This window comes from Xiphophorus hellerii, chromosome 20 (genome assembly GCF_003331165.1).
Source record: "Xiphophorus hellerii strain 12219 chromosome 20, Xiphophorus_hellerii-4.1, whole genome shotgun sequence".
Taxonomy (NCBI): domain Eukaryota; kingdom Metazoa; phylum Chordata; class Actinopteri; order Cyprinodontiformes; family Poeciliidae; genus Xiphophorus; species Xiphophorus hellerii.
Genome location: NC_045691.1, coordinates 8,168,439 through 8,194,543, shown reverse-complemented (window position 1 = coordinate 8,194,543; position 26,105 = coordinate 8,168,439). Strand labels below are relative to the sequence as shown.

Below are 26,105 nucleotides of genomic sequence, written 5' to 3'. Positions count from 1 at the left end.
AAAGCTTAATCTGCCTATTCCGATTTTGGCTGATACCAATTTTTCTTGTCTGAAATGTTGCTCAATATAGCAAGAAAGTTGTTGAGTTGGCAACAGTGAGGTCACTATTGTTAATTGTAAATGTGCAGACATGACTTGGAGGTCCGATCTGTCAGTCAAACCTTTCTCACCGGAGAGTAAAAGAGGACAGTGTTTGATTTTTGCACATTTGCCAAGCTAGATAAGATCGGTGGATAAGATTGGCTTCATATGTAAAAATCGGCCGATCACCAATCTCCCAAAATTAAGGAAATCGGCATCAATAAATCTGCTGGCGGAAACATTAATTTACATCAGTTTCACAAACGCTAATGTAACATTAAAATTAAAGATACCTTTATTTATGTGCATTAACACTCAAAATTGTATGTTAAATGAGAGATTAATTAAAGACATGGCACTCTTACCTCTCCCAAGTCTTTTTCTGTGCTGCAGTCATGTAAAGATAAAAAGATAGGCGAGTAGAACAGAAGATTAGCACTGAAGAGAATATGATGTTTTTTTAAAAGGGAGGCTTTTAATACTGAACAAATTTTTTTGTTCTTTAGTTCTTAACTTGAAAGAAAAGAAAAAGTCGCCCTGCAAGCAAGCATTAGGAGTAAATAATTTGAAAGAGTGTCTGCTGTGGTCGTTTAAATTCAAGCATGTCTTATTAAAAATGGAAAAAAGGGTCCATGCCACATTAAGGATTAGCTTTTTTTATTTGAGCATGAAATGAGCCCTATGCTGTTCATTGTAAAGACAAATGAATGTTTCATTCCCACATCAGACCCACGCTCCATGGATTTCCACAAAACGTAGGATCATTTGTTTTACACAAATGACCACATTCCCATAACATGTCTAACACTTTATTATCAAGATCCATAAAAAAATCTAAATTAAATTTATTCAATGCAGAACCATACAGGGATGCAGTGACATCAGCTATGTGAATTTTTTATTAGACATAAAATGAGCCAACTATCATGCACTATATGTGTGTGTGGGCGTGTGTGTGCACTTAATATTGTATGTGTTAAATATACACTTTTAATGTTTTATATATGCATTTCTATTTAATAAAACTCAGCCTATAGTTGCTGCAGGAATCAGGATGATAAAAGTTACTGACCTCATAAAACAGCCTGGGAGAACCTGGTTAGAAAGATTTGGCACAGTCCTCAGCTGCATGCTATCACTAGAGCTGCTCATGAGCAATGAGAAGTCCAGTAATTATTATTTGATACACAGCTGCGAGTCAATCTAAGTGAGTAAGACAGTTTTAGACAGGGTAGCCATCAACACACAAGCAAAGATTCAACTCTCATCTTCAGCAGTCAAATTGCATGCTTCCATTCAGCCTACATTTCAAGCTTAAAAGATGGACTTTGACGCTGTAGATTCTTAGAGCTAAGTGCAGTCATCCTCATTGGTTGGAATTATGTAATTTGCATATTGAGCAACAAGCATATGCAGCAACAGACAAAGTTGCTTGGGGTAATTTGAGCCTGAAGTGGTCTTAAGTATTTATATAAATATATTCATTTTAGCCAACTTTTTCTGTAATGCCTTTATTACCAGTGTGATTTTTTTATTTTTTTTTATACCAAAATCAATGTTTTTTGACTTTTGACTTTGTCATACTACTGCCAAAAGCACAAAAAACACTGGTGATTTTTGTGCAGTTATTTTTCCATCCTCAGAAAAAGATATGCAAAATATGTTTCTATATTGGGACCTCATAAAGTGTCCTATGTTGGTACCAGATAACGAGATGTTATTTCACATTCAGCATACCAAATTATGTAGACAGAACCAGAAAATCTGTTTTTTGGGATTTAGGGAGGTGATAATGCAGAGGACATTCAAAAGTTGTACCATAGAGATTCTGGGTAAATTTTACAGTCTGACTTTTTTTTTTACTTCTCTAATTTGTTTAATAGTTAGGTCTCACCTTAGTAACAACCCAGGCCAGTTGGGCAGATCAACAAAATAATTTTAAAAAAGCTGTTAAATATTCTTGAGCCAGCCTTGATTTGACTCATTTGTTTATGAACAGACTGTCTAATTAATTTGCTTCATACAGAAGATCTGGACCTCCGGCTATTGAGAAAGGAATGTTTGCTCAATAGAATAGAATAGAAGTACTTTATTCATCCCAGCAGGGAAATTATTTTCGTGGATTGGATCTGATTTTACCCAATCGTTAATGTATGGCTGTGACGTAATATGCCAGCCTAATCGTGAAGTAAGCTGTACTATCAGGTTAACCAGATATTGCATGCACTTTAAACAACCATCCACCACTACTAAGAGTGGTGGGTAGTTATCTGGATATCTTTTCCAGTGATAAAATGCCTTAAACATTCCTCTTCTCCAAATTCTTTTTTTTCAATATTTCAAAGTTTGGCCAATACCGACTGAAAGGCTTTTCTCTTTTCCTCTGCAATTACATTGCCGCATTACTATTATTTTTCGGCACCTTTGTATTAATTGTTTAGGTATAATACATGAGTTTAAAACGTAGAATCTTTACACAAACGTTTATAATTTCTGTTCTTTTAAATTGTTTTGAAATACCCTATTCTGTTGCTGCATACATTAGCTTTAGAATAAGCAATATGTAGTTTAGAACTTTTGTCTCCTACAAGTGTGAACTGGTGTGTTCTCAAAACCTAGTAGGTCAGCCCACAGACAGCCTGTCTCCCAAGAAATGACAGCCATAATAACTATCTTTGTAAGACTGCATCTTAGATGCTTTTAGATAACATGCTTGCATGACACTTAACTGTCTGAATTTCAGCCTGCCAGTGCATGACCCTCAACCTGCAACCTTCTGGGTACAGCTGAGTGCAGATGGTCTATTCCTGTTAGTGCCACAGTTTTCATGAAGCTCGGCTTTAATCCTTATATGTAATCTGTCAGATCGGGCAGCAGCCAATCACATGCTGTTTGTGCTCTGAAACGTTGGAATCAAAATGCCTGACAGCAGAGCTATGCTGATAACACTGCTGAAAATATCTGTTATGATGGTGCTGACATTCTTTTCTTGTGTGGGTACACAAACAATAGCATTAATTGAAAACTTGTAAATTGAAAACTGCAGAAATACAAGACATCTCCTATAGAATTGTAAAAACTCCTGGTTAAAAAGAATGTGTATAGTACTGTATAACTGAGTATACTGGGGAAAATGTTCTGTCATTGCCATGCTCTACATCTGAAATATGCAAAGCAGACATTCAACATCACAGTTGAGTTTTTAAAATGTTTTTACCAGTAACTACCTAATTCAACTTGCAACAAGAAACTGAATATGATATTTTAGATGACCTGGTGACATTGTGTTTTTGCTATATGTTCATCAAAAAAGAATTATCATTTTATATTCCAGCTATTCCTTAAATTGGTATTGATATCATGCCATTTAAAATGTTATCTTTCCGCTAATGCATTTTACACCAATGAAATTTCCCCAATACAACCCCTAGCTTCCATAAGTAGGTCAAAAATGGGCCGCACTAATTTTTCCTTGAAATTTCATTGGAATATATTTCAAAGTAATTAATTTGGTCCTGATCACTTGTGACTTAAAGCGATGTATTTGCATCAAGGCAGAGCTGCCTGGGGTAGCAAGTGGGCGCGCTGTATCTAACCATAATCAAAATTAAAAGGAAATCAGTTTTTTTAATATGCTTAGTTTGTAATGTTCAAGGACATATGCACAAATGTGGTCAACATAATAATTAGGTGCAGCTGTCCAAGATGAGCATGCACCCAATGTGCATATACCAGCTCATCAGTGTTTGGGGAAAAGATGTCAGACTCCACTTTGTGCAACTTTTGGGACCACAGGGTCAGAAGATCAGCGCTTTGCTTAAGACATCAGAGATAACGTTCTGTTTCCTTTTCTTTTTATTTTGCATGATAGACTTCTGTCTAAGCTGCATTTTGTCAGTGTTTGCTATGAATGAAGCTAATAAAGCCTGTAAGTTGCTGTAAAGCCACCTCTCATGCGTTTCTGTGACGTCACAGCTACTAGTCAAAGTTAACACGACTTTTAACATGTTGACTTTGACTTTAAAAACTATGAAGTTGTGGAACCTCTAATTTGTACTGTGTGAACGAGTTAGTGAAAGATTAGCACTGGCTAGCTAACTAATTTAGCTAATTTTATAAAGTTCAATTAAGTGTATTTATATAGTTCCACAACATGTAATCTCAAAGCACTTAACAAGAAAAGACATTTCAATCCAATCATATATAGATTCCAATCATCCTAGTTTTCACCAATGCACCAATAATTCACTACTTTATTCAAATTGGTTAAAATGTTTTTGAAAATCCTAAACCGGATTTTACCGGTTACGTCTTGCGCGTCAAAATTGAGCCAACTTGCAGCAAAAATGAGTAACAAAACAACATCGGAGTACTGCGCGCGCACCCCCCCCCCCGGTCCGCAGCAAAATTGCGAAGGGCTGACCGGTCCGACCGATTAAAAAGGTTGGGGACCGCTGATCTAGGGGATATGGAAACTCATGAAGTAGGAGTTTGTCCTGGTGGCTAGCGCTAAACCCAGCTTCGTCTGTCTTTGTCATGTCCTTGGTAAGACACTTGGCCCTCCTTGCTTGTATTAACTAGAGTTAATGAAAACATGACATTTACAATTATAATATTACACCAGACCTATAAAAAATATATTTTTATTACAGTATTATTGTAACTTTTATGAAAAGTATGTTTGCTACCTTCTTAAAGGTTGTCAATGTTCAACATGAGAAATGAGCCTCTTCTAAATACATATTGCAATTTACTGAATATGGCAGTATAATAGGAAGTGTATTATAAACGATAATCTTTAACTAAAATGACCAAAATAGCACAAAAACTTTTTAATTCTAATACAGATAATTTTTGTCCTTCTAATGGAAGAGCGTAGGGTCCTGTCACTCATGCATCCAACCCCCAATTTACACTGCTTGTGTCTCTGCTCCACTCCGCCACGGAACGGATTCCACAGCAATTGCACACCCATTATAGACAATGAGAGCATTTACGCTGCCTCCAAGGCGCATTTTGTCGCACTGCCATCTGGCATCATTAGAGCAGAGTCTATTTTTGCCGGACGCCAAAGCAAATGCGGAGTCAATCGACAAAGATCACATCACACCTACCACACCACACCAATCCACAAAGACTGAAACCTTAGGTCATTTCTTTGTGCTAACGTCATAGTAGGAGTATTGGGTAAGGTAGACTAAGTGAGAGAGCAATAGATGAAGAAAAAATGTTTTTGGAAGTTGATAACTACAGTGTTTTACATGACATCATCCTTTTCATCACTGGTTTTATCTTGTGATCTTGCATTTCCCAAGCATTCTTCTCTGAGGACCTCTAAACTTTGCAGCAGTTCATTTTTTATAAACATTTAGCCAGCATTTGCTGTAAACACCAACATTCATTTCTCCCCATACAAATATATACCGATAAATATATTTTGATATAAACAAATTAACTGAAAACAATGCTATCAAAATGGAGTGTAACTTTAATTTAGGGATTTTTCAGAACCAAAAATCTGTACGTTATCATAATTGTTTTGGTACCAATCTATATGCTGAATTCTCAGAGTTCCTATAAAACATGCGAGTTTAGCAAAATTCCATGGTCAACGTTGCAAAATTAGTATAAATTTTAAGTTGCAGACCTAATTAAGTAATGTTACCACCTTTTTTTTAATGGATTGCTAAATACACCTCTACTGTATACTTATGTATTTAAATAAATACATAAGTCTTGCTCATCATTGCATGATGAGCAAGACAAAGAATCAAAGGTATTGTACATGTTTACATCATCAGTTATGGCCTAGCCTGAATTAGCTGTGCTTCAACACAAACAGCAGTGTGAGACAGATAGAGGAAGGGAACCTGTCATTTGAAGCATGAAATCCCTTTAACCATGTCCTCTGTCACTCAGCAGTCAGTAGGGGAGCACAACATGCAGAGCTGTAAACTCACAGGTTAAGAGCCAGGACCACCAATGTTGCATGGTGAATCTGATTTCATAAATGTAGCAATCATTTGTGGACCATCTCAGTTAGCATACATGTCGTATTGATACCTAAGCATCCCTCCTACTTACATTTGACAACTGTAAGTGATGAAAACTAATAAACCTAATACATGGTGCACTCTTATCCCATTGCATATTAAATTGGTTAGTTTATTACACTTTCTTTAGGTATATTGCCTTGCCCCTAGTATATTTTGCTTTGTACTCTATAAAAGCAGTAGGAGGAAATTTCACCTCTTATACTTCACACGGGCATTGCACATTATTGCTGTACTTTAGCACTCTTGTCTCTCATACACTAGATACTTTTCCTACTCCTACTGTGCAGTGCTATTGTATTATTGTATGCCTTTTGTGAAAGTAGCTTAAAGTCATAAAGATTTTTAAATATGAAAAGGCACTGTGCCTTTCACCAAATGCCCATTGTCTTTTTGTATGACGTTGTAGTATAAGGATGTTATTTTTTTCCTTGTTTACTTGTGATTTGTTACCATCTGGATGACAACATTTAAAAAATGTTACTGTTTCCACCCATTCAATTAACTGTGCAGTTGCATTTAGGTCACCCCACTGCCTCGCTGTACAATAAAAGTAAATGCAGATTATCATAATACAATAGACATTTTTCTGTTAAAAAATTAATATTGCGTTTCTTCTCCATGTAAGTTGGAGAAACATTTGATCATACTTTTGGTATTTGAGCTCTATAACCCTTCAAGGATCTACTTTATATGCATACAATTATAATTGAATCTCTGGAAAATAAAGAAAAGAACAGGATCAACACCAGGACTTTTTTACTTGGATTTTCCAAATAAATAAGTAATACAGGAAGGATTCTTTTAGATGTATTTAAAAAAAAATACTATTTTAAGAAATAATATTACCTGACTTTTGTCAGGTAATATTAGGCAAATAACCAAAGATATGATGGAAACTTGCTGAATCTGTTGTTGTATGTTGTTGCTGCGTGGTTAAGTCTATAAATGAGTTCTGGGGTAGAATAAAAATCTAGATTTATGATTAAAAAGTAATTCTAATAAAACACATTGTTTTATTGAAGGACATTGTTGTAGTATTTATTTAGGCATATGCTTGATTTCTATTGATGATTGTTTTTGTTGTTTTACTACGCTTAGCTATTATAAATTATCAATCATGTACCAGACAAAAAAAAATGTGTAAAAAAGAGCATGGAATTTAAAATTTTTGATTTTATGTACTAAAGAGAACAAAACCTACACAAACCAAACTGGCCTTATGTGTAAAGGTAACTTTTTTTTATGCCATCAATGAAAATCACTGTTGATGATTCAACAGTTTGAAAAAAATGGGCATCATCCTACAGACCTTTAAGGCAAACACCAATGCTAACTAAAAAAGCTTAAACTCCTGTCTCATATCACCCCAAAAATATTGTCACAGTTTAAAAAAGAATTTTGGGAAAACATTCAGCAAGCTGATAAAACAAAAGTAAACTTTTCTTGAGCGAGTGATCGCTACAAGTTATACCGTAATTGTCTAGGCTTGCTTTGCTGCGTCAGTACGCGGGCAAATTGTCCTAATTGACTGAATCATGAGTTTTGCTCACTGCCAGAAAACTTTGAAGGAGAATACCCTGCCGTTTGTGGCCTTAATCTCAAGTACACTTGGGTTATGCAGTAATAAAATGAATGCATAGACAAGACCAGTCCACCTTTAAATGTTTTTCAAAGGCTCAACAAAAAGCAATAAAATAAGAAAATTAAGTTAACGTTTTGTTGAGGGCTAGTTAAAGGGAGATGCTGTAGCACAGCCCAAAACAGACAATTCATGTTTAAAAATCTTCTAGTGTGGACAAATAAAAGTACTTTTCCATAGAGGAGTCTGGCAAAGTTTATCCATAGGGTTTTGAAAGTGTCATTGCCAATTATCGTAAACTCTGTTGCTAAGAGTGTCACAAATAGTTATTTGGTTAAGGGGGTATGTACAGTTAAAGTCAGAATCAATGCCCCCCATGATGAAATCATACAAAATTCCTGATATTGCCATGGAAATTACCATGATAAAAGCAGTTCATACTTGTAGTGCTCCAAAAAAACAAATACAAAACCTCCAAAATGTTTGATTGATGGTTATTTTAAAACTGAAAGGGCTAAAAATGATTATCCTTCATGACATTTAATGGTCAATAGAGTGGCCTCTCTGTCCTGCAACTGACAACAGCCTCTCTCTGTAGTTCGTTACTGGATTGGAAAATGTCTCTTGAGGTGTACAAGCTACTTCTTCCATGGCAAATTGTTCCAGCTCATCTAGATTGTATGAACATTGACCTTGTCACCCATCACACATTGTCAATTGGATTGAGAACTAGGCTCCTTGAGAGGTACTCCACGACACATATTTTTGTGTCCTTCCACAGGTTTATGACCAACTAACAGGTATACTTTGGGCCATTATCTTGTCGAAAGATTCAATGGCAGCCTAAAGAGTGACTTGCAACTGATTTCTTTAAATCAATTATTGTTCTGTCCTTATCTGTACTTATTAATATAAATGGAAATGGCAAATGATCTATGGTGTTTTTGACTCTTACTGATTACTCAAAGCACTTTACACTGGAGCCACATTCACTTCCTAATGTACAGATACACAATGTTTACATGCACAAAGTTCCTTGATGGCATTGAAATGTATTCAGATTAAATAATCCAAAATTATTGTTTATATGGGCACAAAATCGATTAATCCCACTAATGTATCAGGCTTTATTCAGAATAAAAACACCAGCATGCAAAGTTGCAAAACTTTACCCAAAACACACCATCAAAAAAGAAAGTGTACTTTAGTCTGTGCTGAGTGTTAAAACAAACAAACGCAGTTGTGTGATCATTCTGTCTCAGAATGAACCCATGCAGACTCTAATAACGGCTAAGATGTTACTCACTCCCTAATTAAGCTACAGGCCAAGTAACGCATGCTGTTGGTCTAGCAGCATTTCAGGATGAGAGATCAACAGACTGGTTTTGCTTCCCTCAAATAACATCTAGCCACTGAAGACAGAAATATGTCACATTGACGTTGGGCTCACGTGTGCAGTCAGGTTAATTTGCCACAGTCAGATTGACATGGTCATTACAAGTGTTTACGTCAGCATAAACCACCCCTCTCATTCAGATTACAATTTCCTTCCAATTGAACTGAATCTGATCAGAATATTTCGACTGGTGTATTTACATGACATATTTTTATTCCGATTGGCCATTTATTCTGATTACTTGTGTCCATTTAAACTGTACCTACTGATACACAGATTGGTAAGCACCCCGGGGGTTTAGTACCTTGACCAGGGGCAGATTAGCATTTGGCAGGAAGAAGCTGGACATAGGGTCAAATTGGTTTGAAATGTTTTTTTCTCCCTGAAGTAAACACATGTATTCATTTATTGAAAACTGCATTTTGTTTTTACTCAGGTTATTCTTGTCTTCATACACAAACATATTTTTAGAAATAGCATAAATATTACATTTAATATCTTCTTAACTTCTCTGGAAATTCTGTGAAAAGCTATGTTATGTTCTTGGCTCTGTTTAAAACCGTGGAGTAGGATTCAGATCAAATCTGTTCTAGCATGCTTGCAGTGTGTAAGCTGTATTTCCTCCACTGGCTGCTGATGCAGCTGCAGCCTATAAATAGGCCTGGCCCAGACAAACAGAGAGAGGAGGGCTTTGTTTAACCCCTGAGTCCCATTCCTAATCTGACCCCAATAATAGGAGCCATTGTTATAATAGCAGTTTTGCTGGAATGCCAGGAAGGTTGCCAGTTACCTACTGAGAGAATCAGCCATCTTTAAACACCTGGAGAAGCATGGCATCCTGTTTTGAGTATCTTTAAAGCCACCCCAATGTCAGCTACCTGTCATGGTCCTTTCTTTTGCCTCATGACTATTCCCTTTGCCAACATCCACTCTCTGCCACAAAGCCGACAAGGAAGGGGTGGCTAATTCTCTGCTATTCACGCCTGCCTTTTGATATCTCCAGATGGCCAAGCACAGGGGAGGATTGGTGCCTGTATTCCTCATATGCGTTACATGGGTTGAATTCAACAATGCAGTTGTAGCTAAGCTTTGCTTCCCTAACAGTGCTTTTCTGCAATCAAAGAGCTTTCATCTCCCACTTGTACAGCCATTTTGGCACTGTTTCGGTCTCTTTTTTCACTCCCTCTTTTTCTCCTTTCCTGTGTTTTATTTTTCTTACTCCGAGCTTTTTACCGCAACCAGGTTCTCTTGGGGAGACATTCAGTGATGTGCTGATTCTTTCAGATTTATTACACATAAGTTTATAGGTCAGTCTTCATTAAGAGGTAAAACCATTAAAAGACTAAAGGGGTATAGATGATGAGAAGATACTTTACAGAAGAACTGTCTGAGGCTGTCTAAATACATACACACACACACACACACACACACAATTATATATTATGGATGCTTCAGAAAACTAATGTTTATATATTGTATGTGAGCTGCTTTAACAAAATATGCTCCACAATGCTGCCTTGAATGATTACTGGTTATTTTGAGAAGGTTCTGAAAGGATCACTGTGGTAAATTGAGTAATTGCACAAGTTTGGGTGGTTATCAAACAAAATTTTTCAAATACGTTTTGCTTGTTATGTTCCTCTCTCAAAATAAAAAGACATACTTTCTTGGATTTTACATTGCTGATATATATCAAAACTGAAGAACATATTCACAAAAGTACTTGCGGGTCCTAAATGTGAACACGTCTAAGATTTTTGTATACATATACTTATGAAACCAGACACAAAGGTAGAACTGCACCGAAAATAGCTACACCACTCACAGGGCAGATTTGTGCATTTATGCAACTTACTCATATTGTAATTAGGTTATATGCATGCACTTAAGGAAAGCTCACCTGTGTGTGTAGGGGTGCGTGTGTGTTTAATTTATGTGACTTACAGTTAGACCAAAATGTTTGCCATTTTTGAAGATTGGAGCGATTTGTGTGATGCAGATTCTAGGGAAAAAAAATGCCCTCTGCAAACAACTGGTAGTAAATTTTGAAAAAAATGTGAAAAAAAACTGTAACTGCTGCCCGGTTAGATTATTATTATTTTTTCTTAAGTACAGGGATGTTGCAGAAAGTACAATTCATTCTCTACTCTAATGAGATCTGTTTGTTATTTTTGTCAGCAATTATTCTAATCAAATAGATTATCTTAATTGTGCTTAAAATTATGTCTCCCCATTTTAATTACAGAATCAAAACCTTAAGACTTTGGAAGTGATGCTTCACATGTAGATGTTAATAAACAGAGCACAAATAATTTAGCTGTGTGAAGAAGATTTATGTGTACCAAACAGCAAAGGTGCACAGAGGAATTTCTGCCCAGTTTGGCGAGGCTTATACAGTAGAATGTATTTTGGTGCTCAGCAGCACCGTATTTTTCGGACTACAAGCCGCTACTTTTTTCCCACACTTTGAACCATGCGGCTTGTAGCCCGGTGCAGCTTTTCTGTGGATTTTTCTTCAACCACCAGGGGGCTCTTTAGCAGAAAGTGAATCATTGGAAGTCAAAATTGGAAATCAAAGAAGAAAGTGCTGATTTTCATTTAGAGCAAGCACATGCTAGCAGCAGGCACGACGGAGAAATGTTTCTTTAAACTCCTACCAACTCATCAGGGAAACAACAAGAAGACGTTCATATGATGCAGCTTTTAAGTTGAAGGCTGTCGATCTGCTGGTACAGGAGGGAAATAGAGCCGCTGCATGTAATTCGGCCTGAAGGAATCCATGGTTCAGCGTTGGAGACAGAGGGCTGCTGCAGTATTATTAATATGTGGAAAACGAGAGCGGTGGACATACCAGCGGCTTATAGACCGGTGCGGCTTATATATGTAGTTTCCAGTTTTTATTTTATTTTATTTTTTTTAACTTTATGGATGCAGCTTATAGTGAGGTGCGCTCTATAATCCGGAAAATACAGTAGGTGTTTGGTCAAAGTTGCAATCATGCTAGAAAGTTTAATTTTTATTCTTCTATAATTGCAAAACAGTGATTTAGATTTGTACAGAAAATGTTGAATCTGAACATACAAAAACATTTCTTTGTTTGTAGTTTGCTAGTATATATGACTATGTTTCTGGCTAAATTGAGCACAACTATCACCTGATTTTGTATGTTTGCCCCTGTCCTGTACATTTTTACCTAGATCTGCTTTCTGAATCCAGCATAGAATAAAAACAACCAACAGATCCAAAACAGTTGAAGAAATGTCAGAAAGACAGCTTTGTGAACACCTTTGCTCCATGGGAATTCACTGTGGTTTTGACAAGATTTAAATTTCAGTTTAAATACAGTTTCATATCTCATGGACAATGCCAAAGAAACAGGTTTGTTTTTCAGAGGCAAGCAGTTATAATAGATACCCTACTTTCAAAGAGAACAATCACTCACTCATATAAATACAATTTAGCTTTAACACTTCATGTGGCAATGTATAGAATGACTAATCCTAAAATGCTTTGACGTTGTTTACCTGCTTGGGGGATTTGATTGGATCAGAACGACAGCATCAAATAAGGAATCCCTGGCCCACCAACAATTTTCATCTTCAAAGCAGTGTTAGTGGCTCCATTAAAATCCTGTCACTAGTTTTCCTTTATGGATGTTGAAGCTTCTGAGGAGAGGAGAAATCATATTCATTCAAATGCTAAGTGACTTAAGCACTCCTTTGAATATTAGAAAGGGAAGAAAAACTTCTCTCATCAGATACAATGCTTAAAAAAGGAAGAGATGAGACCAGTGTTTTGAACATCCACCTCTGTAGAGTCTCGTTACATGCCATTACATCTGAGGAACGCGGACTGCTTCAAGGTTTGACACATACAGAACACTGCACTGTGTCAGTCCTCATTATATTTTAGCCATGTCTCTGGACATAGACTGGTAGGGGGATGAGAGACCTTCTCTGTGATGTTACCATATCAGCAGGGTTTTGATGTTTTACCTTAGTTACTATTAGAATGTGTGATATCAATGTGTCTGCTTCTAATATACAAAAGAAAGCAGAGTGCAAACTGGTCTGCAGGCTAAAGAATAAAAGTATTCATATGGTTTTTATGGATTCCTACAGCTCTGATAATGGGTTTTCTATTCTATACAGGTCACAGATGGAGGTACAATCAAGCAGAAAATTTTCACCTATGATGCCATGTTTAATACAAATTACTCTCATATGGAGGACAACCGCAGGCGTGAAGATCTTGTGTATCAATCAACCGTCCGGTGAGTCTCACTTTTTACTTAAAGCAAAGAGTGTTTTTACTCAATTTCATCATTGTTTCTTATTGCATATTTAAACATATCTGTGATACAGAGATTACAAATGCATAGTTTCCCTTCTCATCATCTGCAGTCTGCCAGTCTACAATGACATGACAGTGGAGTGAGTGTATTACTGTACAAGACCAGAAACGTTGTGTTATTTCTCATGTTTGAAGAAATAACAGTTCTAAAAGGTTTTGTTAAAATCTAGTCTGAATAGTAATTTTCTCAACCAAAGTAGAGAAATCTTATCCATCTTTAGCATATTAGTATTAAGATAAACACCTGCAACAGCTGTCTATTAAGTATTTGTGGTTTAATAGATAGATAGCATAAATTGACTGCAAGTATAGTAGTAGAAAAATGGAGAGCAGTAGGAGGAGTCATCTGTTGCTTCTTGGCTTGATTACATGTTCAGTGCGTCCCGAGGACTGCCTCCTTTTACCCAAGGGCTCAAAAATATGGCTGGCAAGCCATCTCCCCTCACACATAATTCTGGCTCTAATGTTGCTTTGGCTGTTGTGATTGGAAACCGCAGTAAGAGTAAAGAAAATTTGGCTTTTCATTTTAGCTACCTAAATTCAAACCTAAAATATGTTATAGTTTACAGTCTTTTATAATGATCCCACTTTAATAATTTCAACTTCATTGAACTTTTTTTCTCACTTTGATTCATCTTGTGTTCCTTACTTGCATTTTTTCCCCCCTATCTTCTGTGTGGTTTGGCTGCCCAGCTGAAGATGATTTATCTGGACAATCCTACTGTCCCTTTGGGAGAGTAAGCAGCATTGAAACGGAATGGTGTACACACTTAGAAACATGGAAACATGACTGCACACACAAACAAATGACATCACCCCCCACGCCACAGCACATGGGTAGTAAAGTGAGAGAAAAATCTCAAAATATCAGCTGGATGCTACCTGCACCTGCATATTTATGGAGCCACAGGGTTTGAGTTATACACCCACAGAGAAAAAAAAAACAAGATTCACTCACAGCAGGTATTTACTACTAAAAACTAAAGCATGTAGCTGTGTTTATTTGTAGTATTATGTGTGTTTTTTGGGGGTTTTTTTTAAACAAAGGTCCTGAGGGGATGGAATTAAATAAATTAATAAACACATAATTAAATCATTAAATGTACCATGAAGTAAATAAATGTTTAATGAAATGTTTTAATAATTTATTCAATAGACAATTATTTATTTATTTAGTAAATATGTTGTTAAATCAATAAAATGAAAACTTATAATACCCGATGCAGATAATTAAATAAATGTGCATTTAATTATTTCATGGTTCCCGTTCCTGCATCGTCACCATGGTTTGATTTTTTTGCGGTCAAACTCACCTACCAAGTTGATGGGCTATGGGCAGAGCTAACACTGATGTGCTGAACCTTAATATTTTCGGCAGCCTGAAGCCAACGTGAGCTTTGTGGCATTCACTCAAGTCTTTGACTTTTTACCACACAGTGTGGATGACAATCTCTTGCTTCTGTGTTGTCTGCTAATTGTAGAATCTCTCCAACGAACTCACAGGAAAGCTCATTAAAAATCCTCCATTACAAGGGCTGCCATGATTTTCAAAGAATCAGGGCAAACTAGTGTAAAAGAAAAACGGAATACTAATATCCTTTATTGTCTCACAGTAGGGAAATTCATGTCATGAAAGTGGCAGGACATCGAGGCAGGTGGGTTCACACAGAGAACCGACACAGATCGGTGTTATCCCTCCCCACGGTCCCGCCTTTTGACTTTGATGGGCGAAGCTTGACAGATAAAATTATTTCATGCTGACACTGCAGGAATAGAAACCATGAAAAAATTAAATGCTCATTTAGTTATTGATCTGTATCAGCTATTAAAAGTTTGTATTTTAGCTATTTAATGGCATACTTAATAAATGAATAAATTATTTAAGCATTGAATTAAAAATGTATTTATTTTATGGTATAATTAATGATTTAATGATGCAGTTATTAATAAAATGTTGTCCCTTTTGGTGCTCCATACATGCTGTCTTTCACTTTGACATCAATCTCCCATCTTTTTAGCATTGTTTAGCATAACTGGAAGCACTTGTGACTCAAGTGTAAATACATAGATTAGTCCTTGTGAGATAAAAAAGGGGGGAAAACATTTCTTGCATGTAACTGTCTGAAGTCTAAAAGATGTCTGGTGTTCAAGTTCAAACAAGCAAGGGCTGTATTTTCTTCTTGTTTTAAATATTTTTGAAATTATCGTAAAATATGAATATGGCACATGCAGGGCAAGTGTCAGATTGATATTTACAAATGATATAAACATTTTTAAAAGCACATTGGTAGGTGTTTGTGTAGCACAAATTTGACTTTTGTTTTAATTTAGCACACCCATATTCAATGCAGATCAATTTTTTTGCTTTATTCCGTTTTTTTTCACAATATTTTGCTTACGGACACTTATTATTTTACTTCATTACTATTGGAAGTTATTTAATTGTGTATATACATAAAAATTACATTTTGGCTACAATTCTCACTCACTTTTGCACTAGAATGGTCTATTCTGCTGAGATTTATCCACACTTGTTTTTTAGTGCAGAATATTTATGTTATGATTATTACAGACCTGAGAAGCACACAAACTGTTTCAATTCAAAGCTGATTTTGCAATAGAGGGTGTTGTGTTTGACAATAGAGACAAGTTAATACCCTTTCTTGTTGAATAGAACAAAATGTAATAAAAATGGTAATATTCTCAAAAGTAAATTATACGCTGACTTTACTGTTTCATCTTTCTGAAAAAAGAAAAGCCTTATATTTTTGACAGGCATCATAGTTATGATTGCAGTGGATGTTTGTGTTTGTGCTGGTGCTTTATAGATTGACAATGATTGAAAAACAAATGTTAACATGGAAAAATATCTACAATGACACCTCCAAATTCCTTTGAACGTATCTTTTTTTTTCAGCTTAACCAGTGAAGGTTATCCTGCAATAGTCAGCCCCGCCCACTCCTCACAACTTCACAGGGCTGCCTACTGACCAGTTCTCCGTCTAACAGGTCCGGAAAATCTCTGAGACCAGGGTATTACCCTAAAAGTACTCTATAAGAGATAATCTATTTAAACTGGTGGCGAAAGTGATTCGTCTAGCTCTAACTACCTCCAATCCAGAAGTTATGACCCTTTACAGTTAAGAAACAATCAGCTGAGTAGCCCTCGCAGCTGCATAATTCCAATAACCACTTCTGTTAACGGTAGCCCACTTTCTAAATCATAACTTGCACTTGGAACCGGCTAGATTATGTTTAGTGACTTAGATGTAAGTCCCAGGGTCATTATTTACTCTCACCAAAGGAAATTATGAAGCCTCCTATTTACTGGAATCATGTACATTAGTTTTACCTTAATTAAAAAGAACTGGACAAAGATTAAATGACTCTATTAATTCCAATGTCCACCAACCTCATTAGAATTTCATAGTATAACTTTATTAAGCGAGCTTAAGCAGGGATATGCGACATACAAATCAATAATCAATCGTATATAGATCAAAAACAGTGTAATAAAATTTACATGTACAATCCTACTACCCTATCTTCTTTCCCTAAGAGATAAGTCGCACGTTCTGAAATGGAATTTCAAGGAGCAGATTCAACTCATACCCAGAAGATGGTGGATCTTTTGGCAACAGGAATTTTTAGCATCCTTGGTTGAGGTCTTTGCCTTGTGTGGAAAAATCCTCCTTAGAAAGGAAACAAAGCAGAACGGGTCCGAATCCTTTTGCAAACCTCAGTTCCTCATCCCTGAGGGACCTTTGTCCTTCCTCCAAGTCTGGTTGCAGAGTTTGAAATTGTTGCTGGGTTGAGACGAGACCAACGGCCGAATGAAGAACCAGAGATGGGGCGATGGGACCCAGTCCTTGTCGTAGCGGTGTGAAGTCCGAGCTTCCCCGTGGTTCTGAAGTGCGGTCCGTAGCTGCTTCTGCAAGTTGTCTCTCCTTCTGCGCCGCCGGACTGGGAACGGCTGGTTCCTCTTTTCGGTCCCTTTTTATACATTTCTCCACCCTGTGTGTGTATGGGAGGATTTGGGCTACGTGACTTTCCTCACATCTGCTCATGAAAAAGCCCCTACATTTCCCAACCTGTTTTTGCTGACCATAGTGGAAGTTCCCGTACTTCCTCTTTTTCCGTTGCTTCAGCCAAACTCACCGCACTACCCATCCTGTGCGCTCTGGCCATCTGTTCAGAACTGCTTGCGACATTTCCTGTTATCAGGACCTCACCCATACATTCCTCTTCTTTCTCTAACTCACTTTTCCATCTGTTACAATCATTAAACACATTTAACCTGTATTAAACCCATTTGAACATTGACTTCAAATTATCACAAGTTTGATCCTTAGTTAATAATTAATCACATCTCTCACTTATTATAATTCATCAACCATAATCGTTTCATAGTTAAATCATTACAGAAATCAAGTTAAATCATTACAGAAATCAAGTTAAATCATTACAGAAATCATTACAGATCATATTTCAGAAAAAGTACATTTCAGAAGGTTATTATGTGATTATTGGTAGTCATTTTACTAATTATATTATTCATATTCAACTTAATTAACTTTTAATCAAACTACAAGATTACTTATTCTCTCTCAGGCCTCTATGCACCTTTTCTGCATGCACCCGAAAAGATCTCACACCCTATGCCAGTTTTCTTGACACCCCCTCCTTGAGATCGGACGGTGCTTCGCAGAAACCACACAGTCCAAAGTCAAAAGAGGTCAAGCCCATCACCACAGTCGGCAGTCAGGATGTCCCGCTCGTAGCAGGTAACCGGAGATGATGAAGGTGTCCAGGAATCCACAACCTCATACTCCGTCAGATTGGACGGCGGAGAAAGCCAGATTTCTGCGCCCAAACCGTTGTCAAGTGTAGATCCACCTGAGACGGAAAGGGTGGTTCGTTCCGGCGGGGGCTGCAGAGGCGAGGGCAGGTCCATCCCGAAGTCTGGCGTCGTTGATGGGTTGTTGCAGTAGCTGTCCAACTCTGCCAGCAGATCCTGGAAATCCATATCACTTGGTGATGGAGATGATGGGGAAAGGGTGTCCTCAGTCTGGCAGGCTTGGTGAGATGAACTGAGGGTCTCAGTTTGGGTACTTTTCACGTTAGTTGCCCTGCAGGCTTGGCATCCGACGTCAATAAACAAATCCGGAGACATGGGACATGTAGGCGGCAGGTAGTTGCCCACTGCCACAACTCGTCCATCCAGAAGATGTAAAGTTGGGAGGCATTGCCGAGTAAGCTGGTGTTCCCATAACTTCTGAATTATGGGCAGCTGTAGTCCCCTGTACAGCGGAGATGTTGTAAGCTCTTCGTCTTCTTGGCCAAACGCAGAGGTCCACACGATTTTGTGCACCCGTTCCAGGGATCTAGATGTGGAAGCCGCAATGTAGGGCAAATCCTCTCGCCCAGTGGCGCAGAGAATTGCCGTTACATCGGTGAAATGACTGCTCACGCAGTTGTGACACCAACGGGAAGACGATGCAACCCAAATGAATCCATAAGATTCTGCAGCTATTCCACACCCCACACAGCAGGTTGATGCCTGAGGAGAAACAGTAACCCAGGTAACTTCATGATCAGTGGTTATTGATTAACTACATTTACTTACAACGACGAAAATGCAAAAGCGAAAGCTGAGAGAATAGGCTGGTTTAAGCCCGTGTGCCGGCTTGTTTTGCGAGCCAAGGTGAATTAATCACAGGAGCCGGAATGTCATGATCTGGAGCTGGTTCACCTCGATCATAGACATGAGCTGAATCATGGAATATTGCCGCGTAGGTCATCAGCCATACAACAATGGCGAGGTCCGCGGTCTCATGAAGCCAGTAGAGGACCACCAGGACCCCCCAACCCGTTGCCCAAAGAGCCAGAATTATCCACTTTTGCATCCAAATTCGCCGTCCCCGACCCTTGATAGACAAGGCCTGGCGTGCTAAGTAGATGAGGATGGAAACTGCGAAAAGCCCTTCTAGAATAGCTGTGAGGATCTTAAATGGGGCGGTTCGTGTGGCTTGTGCGCCCCCAAGGACCAATTCCAATATCAGGGCTGTGGTATCGGTGATGAGCCATAGGCAGACCACAACACCCCTGCGCCAATTAATGCGGGTACGACCCATCAAGTAACAAGCGAAAAGGGATGAAGCCAACCCCCATTTGTGGAGAACGATGGGGCGGAGGATCAACTTGGCATATCCTTGTAGCGCGACGAAGATCCTCATAGGATGTCCCTTAGGCCAAGGACCGGTGTGGCAGAAGACTACCCAGGCCAGGGTAATCCCTAAATGCTCAAGGGTACTCACTTGAATCGGTGCAAAAAGTGAGTTGGGATTCGAGGAGTTGGTTGAAGAGTTAGTTGAAGAGTTGGTTTCCATGATGTGAGATGATGGTCGCTCTGGATCAGGTCTTGTCAACAGCTGCGGTGAAGGTTGAATGGCTCGCAGGCACACGGCAGCTCTCTTTTATGCAGAAGTAGGCTCCTCCTTAGGGGGGAGGGGCTGGTAGTTCCTCTTTTTGCAACGACAAAGTGCTTTCAGCCATGCCTCCAAGACGATTTTGCCGATGAGTATTGCTACGGCGACGCCCAGGAGACCTAAGAGATATGGCCATAGCACGCTCAAAGCGTCTAGCAGCCACTGTTCAACAATGTTGAGGCCTTCTTCCACCACATGAGCAACTTCTTCCACAACCTCGGTGGCGACGGCCACCAAAGTTGCTCCCAAAGCCTCATACCAGAAACAGTCATGTTTATTAGCGCCTTCTCCACATTGCTGCCAATGCTCCATAGTGGTGGAGCAGGTGAGATTGGAATACAACAGGTTGGGTCCTACCCAGTCAAACCCTGAGTCTATGTTCCCTTCACACAGACCTTTCCGAAAAGCATGTCCTTCGGCGATGGCTATCAGGGGATTTGGAATGAACGGAACGGGTAGTCCAAGAATGCTCTTGCGCTTCTGGAGATGATATCCTAGGATTGCGTCGGTGCATGTCCGTCCGCTCACTATCGCCCTTCGCCATTGTCCATTGATTTTTCGCCAAGTAACCTCAGAAGAGTGAGTGTCATACTCATCTGTATAATGTTCTTCGCAGTAGCTTTCCCACCCCCGGACAGTTCCGCAGGGTCGTCTGGCCAAACTTATTACGCATTCAAGGATGTTTTTTGTGTTATTCTTACAAGTCATGCGCCAAGGTCTGGGGTTGATATAGCTGTCAGGTCTCCAAAAAACTCCAGGCCAAATCATGCGGTCTTTAGAATAAACCGTGGCGATGTACTGGTACTTGACCCAGTAGTTTGTTGACTCCGTGAGGCATGGTGTCACCCAAGCTTCAAACTCTTCTTGTTGGAGTCCCCACCACTCGTAGTCCCAATTTCGAGTGTAATCCTCGTACCAGGCCCGCAGAGCCCATTTAACCGTAGGTGCTTTGTCAGGATCAGGGCAGTTGTATCTCCAGGTAGAGTGAAAAGCGTTTCCAGTTTGCCAGAGGTCACAACGTGGCGATGAGTGGGTTTTCTTCCAACAGGTGTCATTTAGGCTCTCAAAAATTCTTTTGGCGACACATTTGTCAATTTTTGCAAAGTCCGTTTTAGGAGCACTCAGAAGGTCATCAGGAGTTGGAAGGGGTTGTGTACGCAAATTGGCAATGTGTAGCTCCTCCAACCCAGTATGAGAGCGAACCGTTCCCTCCGGGAAATCTCCCATAAAGAACGTCTGGTCTTTGGCTATGTATGTCCATGGGAATGTGTTGTTCAGCCAGGTTTCAATCTCTGTACGGACTGTGCGTGTAGAGTGCCAAAAATCAGCCCAGTATTCTTCTATGGCTGAAACTATATGATTCTGTCCCGCACATTGCACAAACTTATTCCAGAGGCAAGGATTTAACCAACGAAAGTGGTGTTGATAACAGTGCTGTTGCTCGGCCTGATACATAAACTGTCTAGGTCCTTGTCTGATCAGGAAAGCCGTCATGTTAGTCAAATTAGCTGGTGTAGGTGGCATTGTCGCATTGACTGGAAGATTACCTCGGGAGGCATTTCGGAAGGTCCAGTTCCCCGGCGGTGCGGTTGGGATGGTGTCATCCACCCGGCAATTCAGGTGAAAATCTCCCCAAAACTCCTCTCGGGGAAGCCAGGCTCGACAGCCTGAGGACCTGTGTGGGGCTGGGTATACTACTTCGGTATCCCAGTACCCCTGGTTTGGTAACAGTAGGAGTGATCGACAAGCCATGTTGCAATGCCATTCTGGCATACCTCGGTCCGGGTGAATCCAGTTGCATCTGACGGTCCGTCGTTCTTTGTGTTGCAGAACCCGTATCCAGCAGAGCACTCCGGTGTCGAGGAAGTCATAGTTGTAGATCTCCCAGGTGCGATTCAGAAGGCCGTCCAGAGTGGAGTCGTTCAATCCGAAAGCTCGGCGTTCCACGTACTTTTTACCGTTGTCTTTGGCAAATAGTCCGGTTCGGTTCTGGACAGAAGTTTCGTTGTCCCATGGCACAAAAATAGCCGTGGTGCTTGTATTCCAACAGTTGAAGTTAGCGTACTTGGAATGTCCATAGGTGACTCTTGTATGCGTAAGATACCACGGTCCAACTCCGATGAAGTAGAAGATAGTAGCAAGAACAGCAGCAGCAAACAGCAGGGCAAGAAGCGTTAGCAGCCCTTTCAGGCATAGGGATTTTCCGGTTATCGTAGTCGTTTTCCGTAGCAAGGGTTCGTTAGAGGTTTCCGAGTCGTCGTCAGTGTCAGTAGAGCTGTCCGATTCTGATGTAACATCCAGCAACTCCGGGTGTGTAGGCTTGCGCCGCAGGTAGATTTCCTCCATCCTGGTTAGTATAAGGGCCAGATTAGTGATTCTCTTGGATCCGCTGCATCAGGCGTTGCACAGATTCTTTTCAGAACCTTGAGGCGACCTTGGGTGGCAGGGTTCTTTGCAACCCGTCTGGTGGCTCTTCCCTGCTGCAATGTCTTATATATTGGAGAGGGGTAGGGCAAATCAGGCTCCAACCCCCTCCACACCCACTTCCAGAGGAAGACTCTCCAATAGTCTGGCCGAGGAAACGGGCCTTGGGCGGTGCCGTTTTTCAATGCTGGATCGTTCCAGAGGTCGTGGTTGTACCCAATCGGGGCGGGTAATGTGATGTAGGTGTACAATGATTGCCCATGCAAAGTCAGTCTGGTGCGGTACCCCCAGGTTGACGGAGTAAAAATCCTCTGGTGTGGTGGATTGGGGTAAACCCTATCTATTTGCAACAACAATGGAAGTCTGGTATTGTTAAATACATAACCTTCTGGGTGTATTTCTTTCTTTACTATAGCCCTTCGCCATACCTGGTGAGGTAGTCCAGATGAGCATATCATTAATCGAAATTTCACAATACAGTCCTTGCAATGGTTCAAGGTAATGGGGACCCCATCTGATTCGCACTTCGATTCCCCGTATTCTCAGGTACACTGTGTTAAAAGTCCATGGCAGGGGTCTCGGACACATTGGTGAAATCGATGCATAATTAACCGTGTTAGGGGACCCTCGTCCTTGCCACGTGGCCGGCAATGTGGGAACGAACAAAAATGGCTTATGTACAGGGGGTGATGTGGACTCTTCACTTTCCCTCACCTCCTTTGTGTTTTGAAAATCAGTGGGTCGGAGGTATATGAAGTATTGGAGAAAGTAGGCCTCGGTAAGCGGATAGGGGACCGTGAAATCTTCTCTTGGCTTATCTAGTAGGATGGAAGTAGTAGGTAGTTTCAGAAAAGGGCCTTTGTCGGACAGTCCCTGATAAGACTCCTGTTCCCACCTTGAACAATTTAGTCATGAAAAACAGTTTTCCGCTGCGTTTTTTGGGCTTTTGCTGACCTCTAGTCTTGACGACTCGTTTTCCTCCGTCCGGTTTGTCCGTTAGTCTTGGTTTGTCTTCCTCCATGGAAATGCTGAAGTGAGTTTTTGCCAGGCGTGCGTCTTTGGTTTCTTCTTAGGAGGCTCTGGTTCCGTGCAGGATGCGGTGGCAAAAGTTTGGTCGTCCGGCACCGTTGTAATGGTTGCTCCGACCGAGTAGATCCCTTTATAGGGGACGGTGACCATGCGCACTGACAGCTGAACTTGACAGGTGGTGCTGGGATCAGAGGGCGTTCCCACTCTCTGGGCCACGCCTCCTGGGTGTTGCAAAATCCCATCCCGAAACCGGGACTCCGCCGTCACTCTGTATAGGCGGGACTTCTCCTTCGGTCTCACCGTACTACTGCCCCACCCGTCTATTTCAGTGGTGCAATAATACAGATCCGAGCTGCGTACTCCACTTTCTCTCGGTACGTCCGGTAGATCCGTCACAGGAATGGTGCAGTCATTGATGACCTCCAGGATCAGATGTGCCCACGTAGTCAGCTCCCAGGGGCCTGTCCAACCTCCCTCAATGGCTTGTTCTTTTGTGTCATCTGGAAGTGCATTAAGCCCCCCAGCCGACGGTTGGTACTCCTGCTGGCGTAAGACACGGAAGACCATGGGGTAATGGATGGTGTTCAGTGGTGGGAATGACAGGGACGCTCTAGCGGGATCGTACGGCCAGGCGGCGTTGATAGATTCCCACAGGATATCATGGGGCCCCTCGTCCCTTCTCCATACCCATTGGTCTGCTTCCTCTGGGGTGTTCGGGGGAGCTGAAGGCCCTAGTAATCCTATGGGTATGGGGCTCCCATAGTTTGGCTGTACTTGTCCATACGTTCTGTAGTATCGCAGTGAGCTATAAAATCGTGCCACCTGCCATCCTTCAGCTTCACCTGTTAGGGTAACTTCTCCCCCTCGCAGCTGGTCCCGGCATACAGAACAGTGGCTTAGATCGTCTCCATCCCACATGCAAAAACAACCACTTGGTTCGTCCTCCTGCCAGGTCCAGTGGGTCTCCAACTTAAGCCGGGGTAGGTAACTCACACGGCATTTCCCGCAGATCAGGTTGCTCAAAATCGTGACCGGGGAAACACGAAGATGTTGTAGTGCCTCCGCAGTAGCTCCTTGTCGTACGGGTTTGTCACGGCCCGGTCCTTCCCAGATGATGGGGAGTTGGTTGCCTGCCAAACAGATTGGACAGCGACCCTTAGCTTTTCCCCAAATCAGCATTTCTCTCTCCTCCGACAGGACTCCATTTTTAGCCCAATCCAATTTCTTCAGGGCTCGTCCTGCCCAAATCCCTGAAGGTGTTCTTCTAATTACAACCACCCCTTTCACGGTGGCCAGTCCGAGATAGGGTGGAATGGTACATGATTCACTGGCCATTTCACCGGCTTCTGTTTCGCTTTAGTCAGGAACTGGCTTGAGCTGCTCAACTCCTTGGATCCCTTTTCTTTCCAGCAATACTGTGTTCCTGTCCAGTACTTGCTTGACGATGTCAGTTGTCTCAAACTTGGGTTTTACTGCTGCATGTACAGGTTGCTCTCTTGCTTTGACCCATACGCGCTGTCCCTCTCGGAATGGCACTCTGGGCGTCAGCTTCTCCTTTTTGTCGCTGGAGCCCCGCCCCACTTCCTTCGTGGTGAACGGCCGTTGGTTGAGTTCCATCGCAGGGGCGGGTCTTTCGGCTCTGCTTCTGTCGTTCAGGGCCTGCCCTATTTCCACCGCTTGGGTGCTCCAGCTGTTGGTGTTAGCATTTTTAGCTATCCAGCTTTTTACTAACCCTATGGCTCGTTCCACCACTCCGTTAGCTTGTGGGGTGTAGGGTGGCGAGTAAACTCGCATTACTCCATACTTCTGACACCACTGGTCAACCTGTGAATTACGGAAATGAGTCCCATTGTCCGTGCGCAGCTCTTTCGGGATTCCCAGGGCACTGCATACTTGTTCCAGCATGCCGACAACGCTATTGCCGTTTGCTTTCCTGGCTGCTTTTGTAGTTACAAACCCCGACATAGAATCCACCAGCACTAAGAGGTACTTCTCACCTCTCCTTCCTGTTATCCCCATGGGACCTGCAACATCCATGCAGACTGAGCCCCAGGGGACCGTGCTTTTGATGGACAACCCATCCATCCGCTGCCCTCGGCGACCTGCGTTGTATTGACCACACACTTCACAGTCCCTTAGCACGCGTTGGACTTGTTTCACTGGGATCCAAAGGTCTTGCTCCTCCAGTTCCTTACGTGTAGGTCGCACGCCTGCATGTCCAAGGGCCTCATGCACGCTCCGCACGACCTCGACCACGTATTCTTCTGGGACCTCCCGTCCTCTGGGAGTACTGTCCCACTTCTCGGTACCGACAAAGACGATCTTTCTTTGTTGGACATAACAGTCCACTTCATCATTCCCACGCCAATGAGCTCCCTCATGCGTGTGTGCTCTTTGATGCTCAACATCTATTTCCAACTGCAGTTTTAGCTCAGCAATCTTTTTCCACAAGTCTTTGTGTGCCACTGGCTTGCCCTTTGCTGTCTCGAAACCATTTTCTTCCCAAATGGCCAAGTCTTCTCTAAGGGCCTGAGCGCAGTAGTAACTGTCGGTTACCAACCTGGCACTTTTAATCTTCCTTTTCACCAGCTCCAGCAATCCTTCCAGTACTGCCGTCACTTCTCCGGCTTGAGCACTACCGGGGGCTTTTCCTTTCTGACGGCATTTCTCTTTGCCGTCCTGCTTCAGAATAAATCCCC

General features: G+C 41.0%; 1 protein-coding gene across 3 annotated transcripts in view; it reads left to right on the top strand.

Moving 5' to 3' along the window:
* igsf21a (immunoglobin superfamily, member 21a) overlaps positions 1-26,105 on the top strand; it is a 190,172-nt gene that overhangs the window by 80,798 nt on the left and 83,269 nt on the right. The window contains exons 1-2 of one of the 3 annotated variants that reach the window (XM_032548856.1): positions 11,717-11,980; positions 13,264-13,385. In XM_032548856.1, coding sequence (XP_032404747.1) covers positions 11,936-11,980; positions 13,264-13,385 — 167 coding nt within the window. In that variant the 5' untranslated portion in view covers positions 11,717-11,935. Of the gene's footprint in view, positions 1-11,716; positions 11,996-13,263; positions 13,386-26,105 lie in introns of those variants that run through there. The other 2 variants (XM_032548855.1, XM_032548854.1) reach the window with 2 other exon arrangements.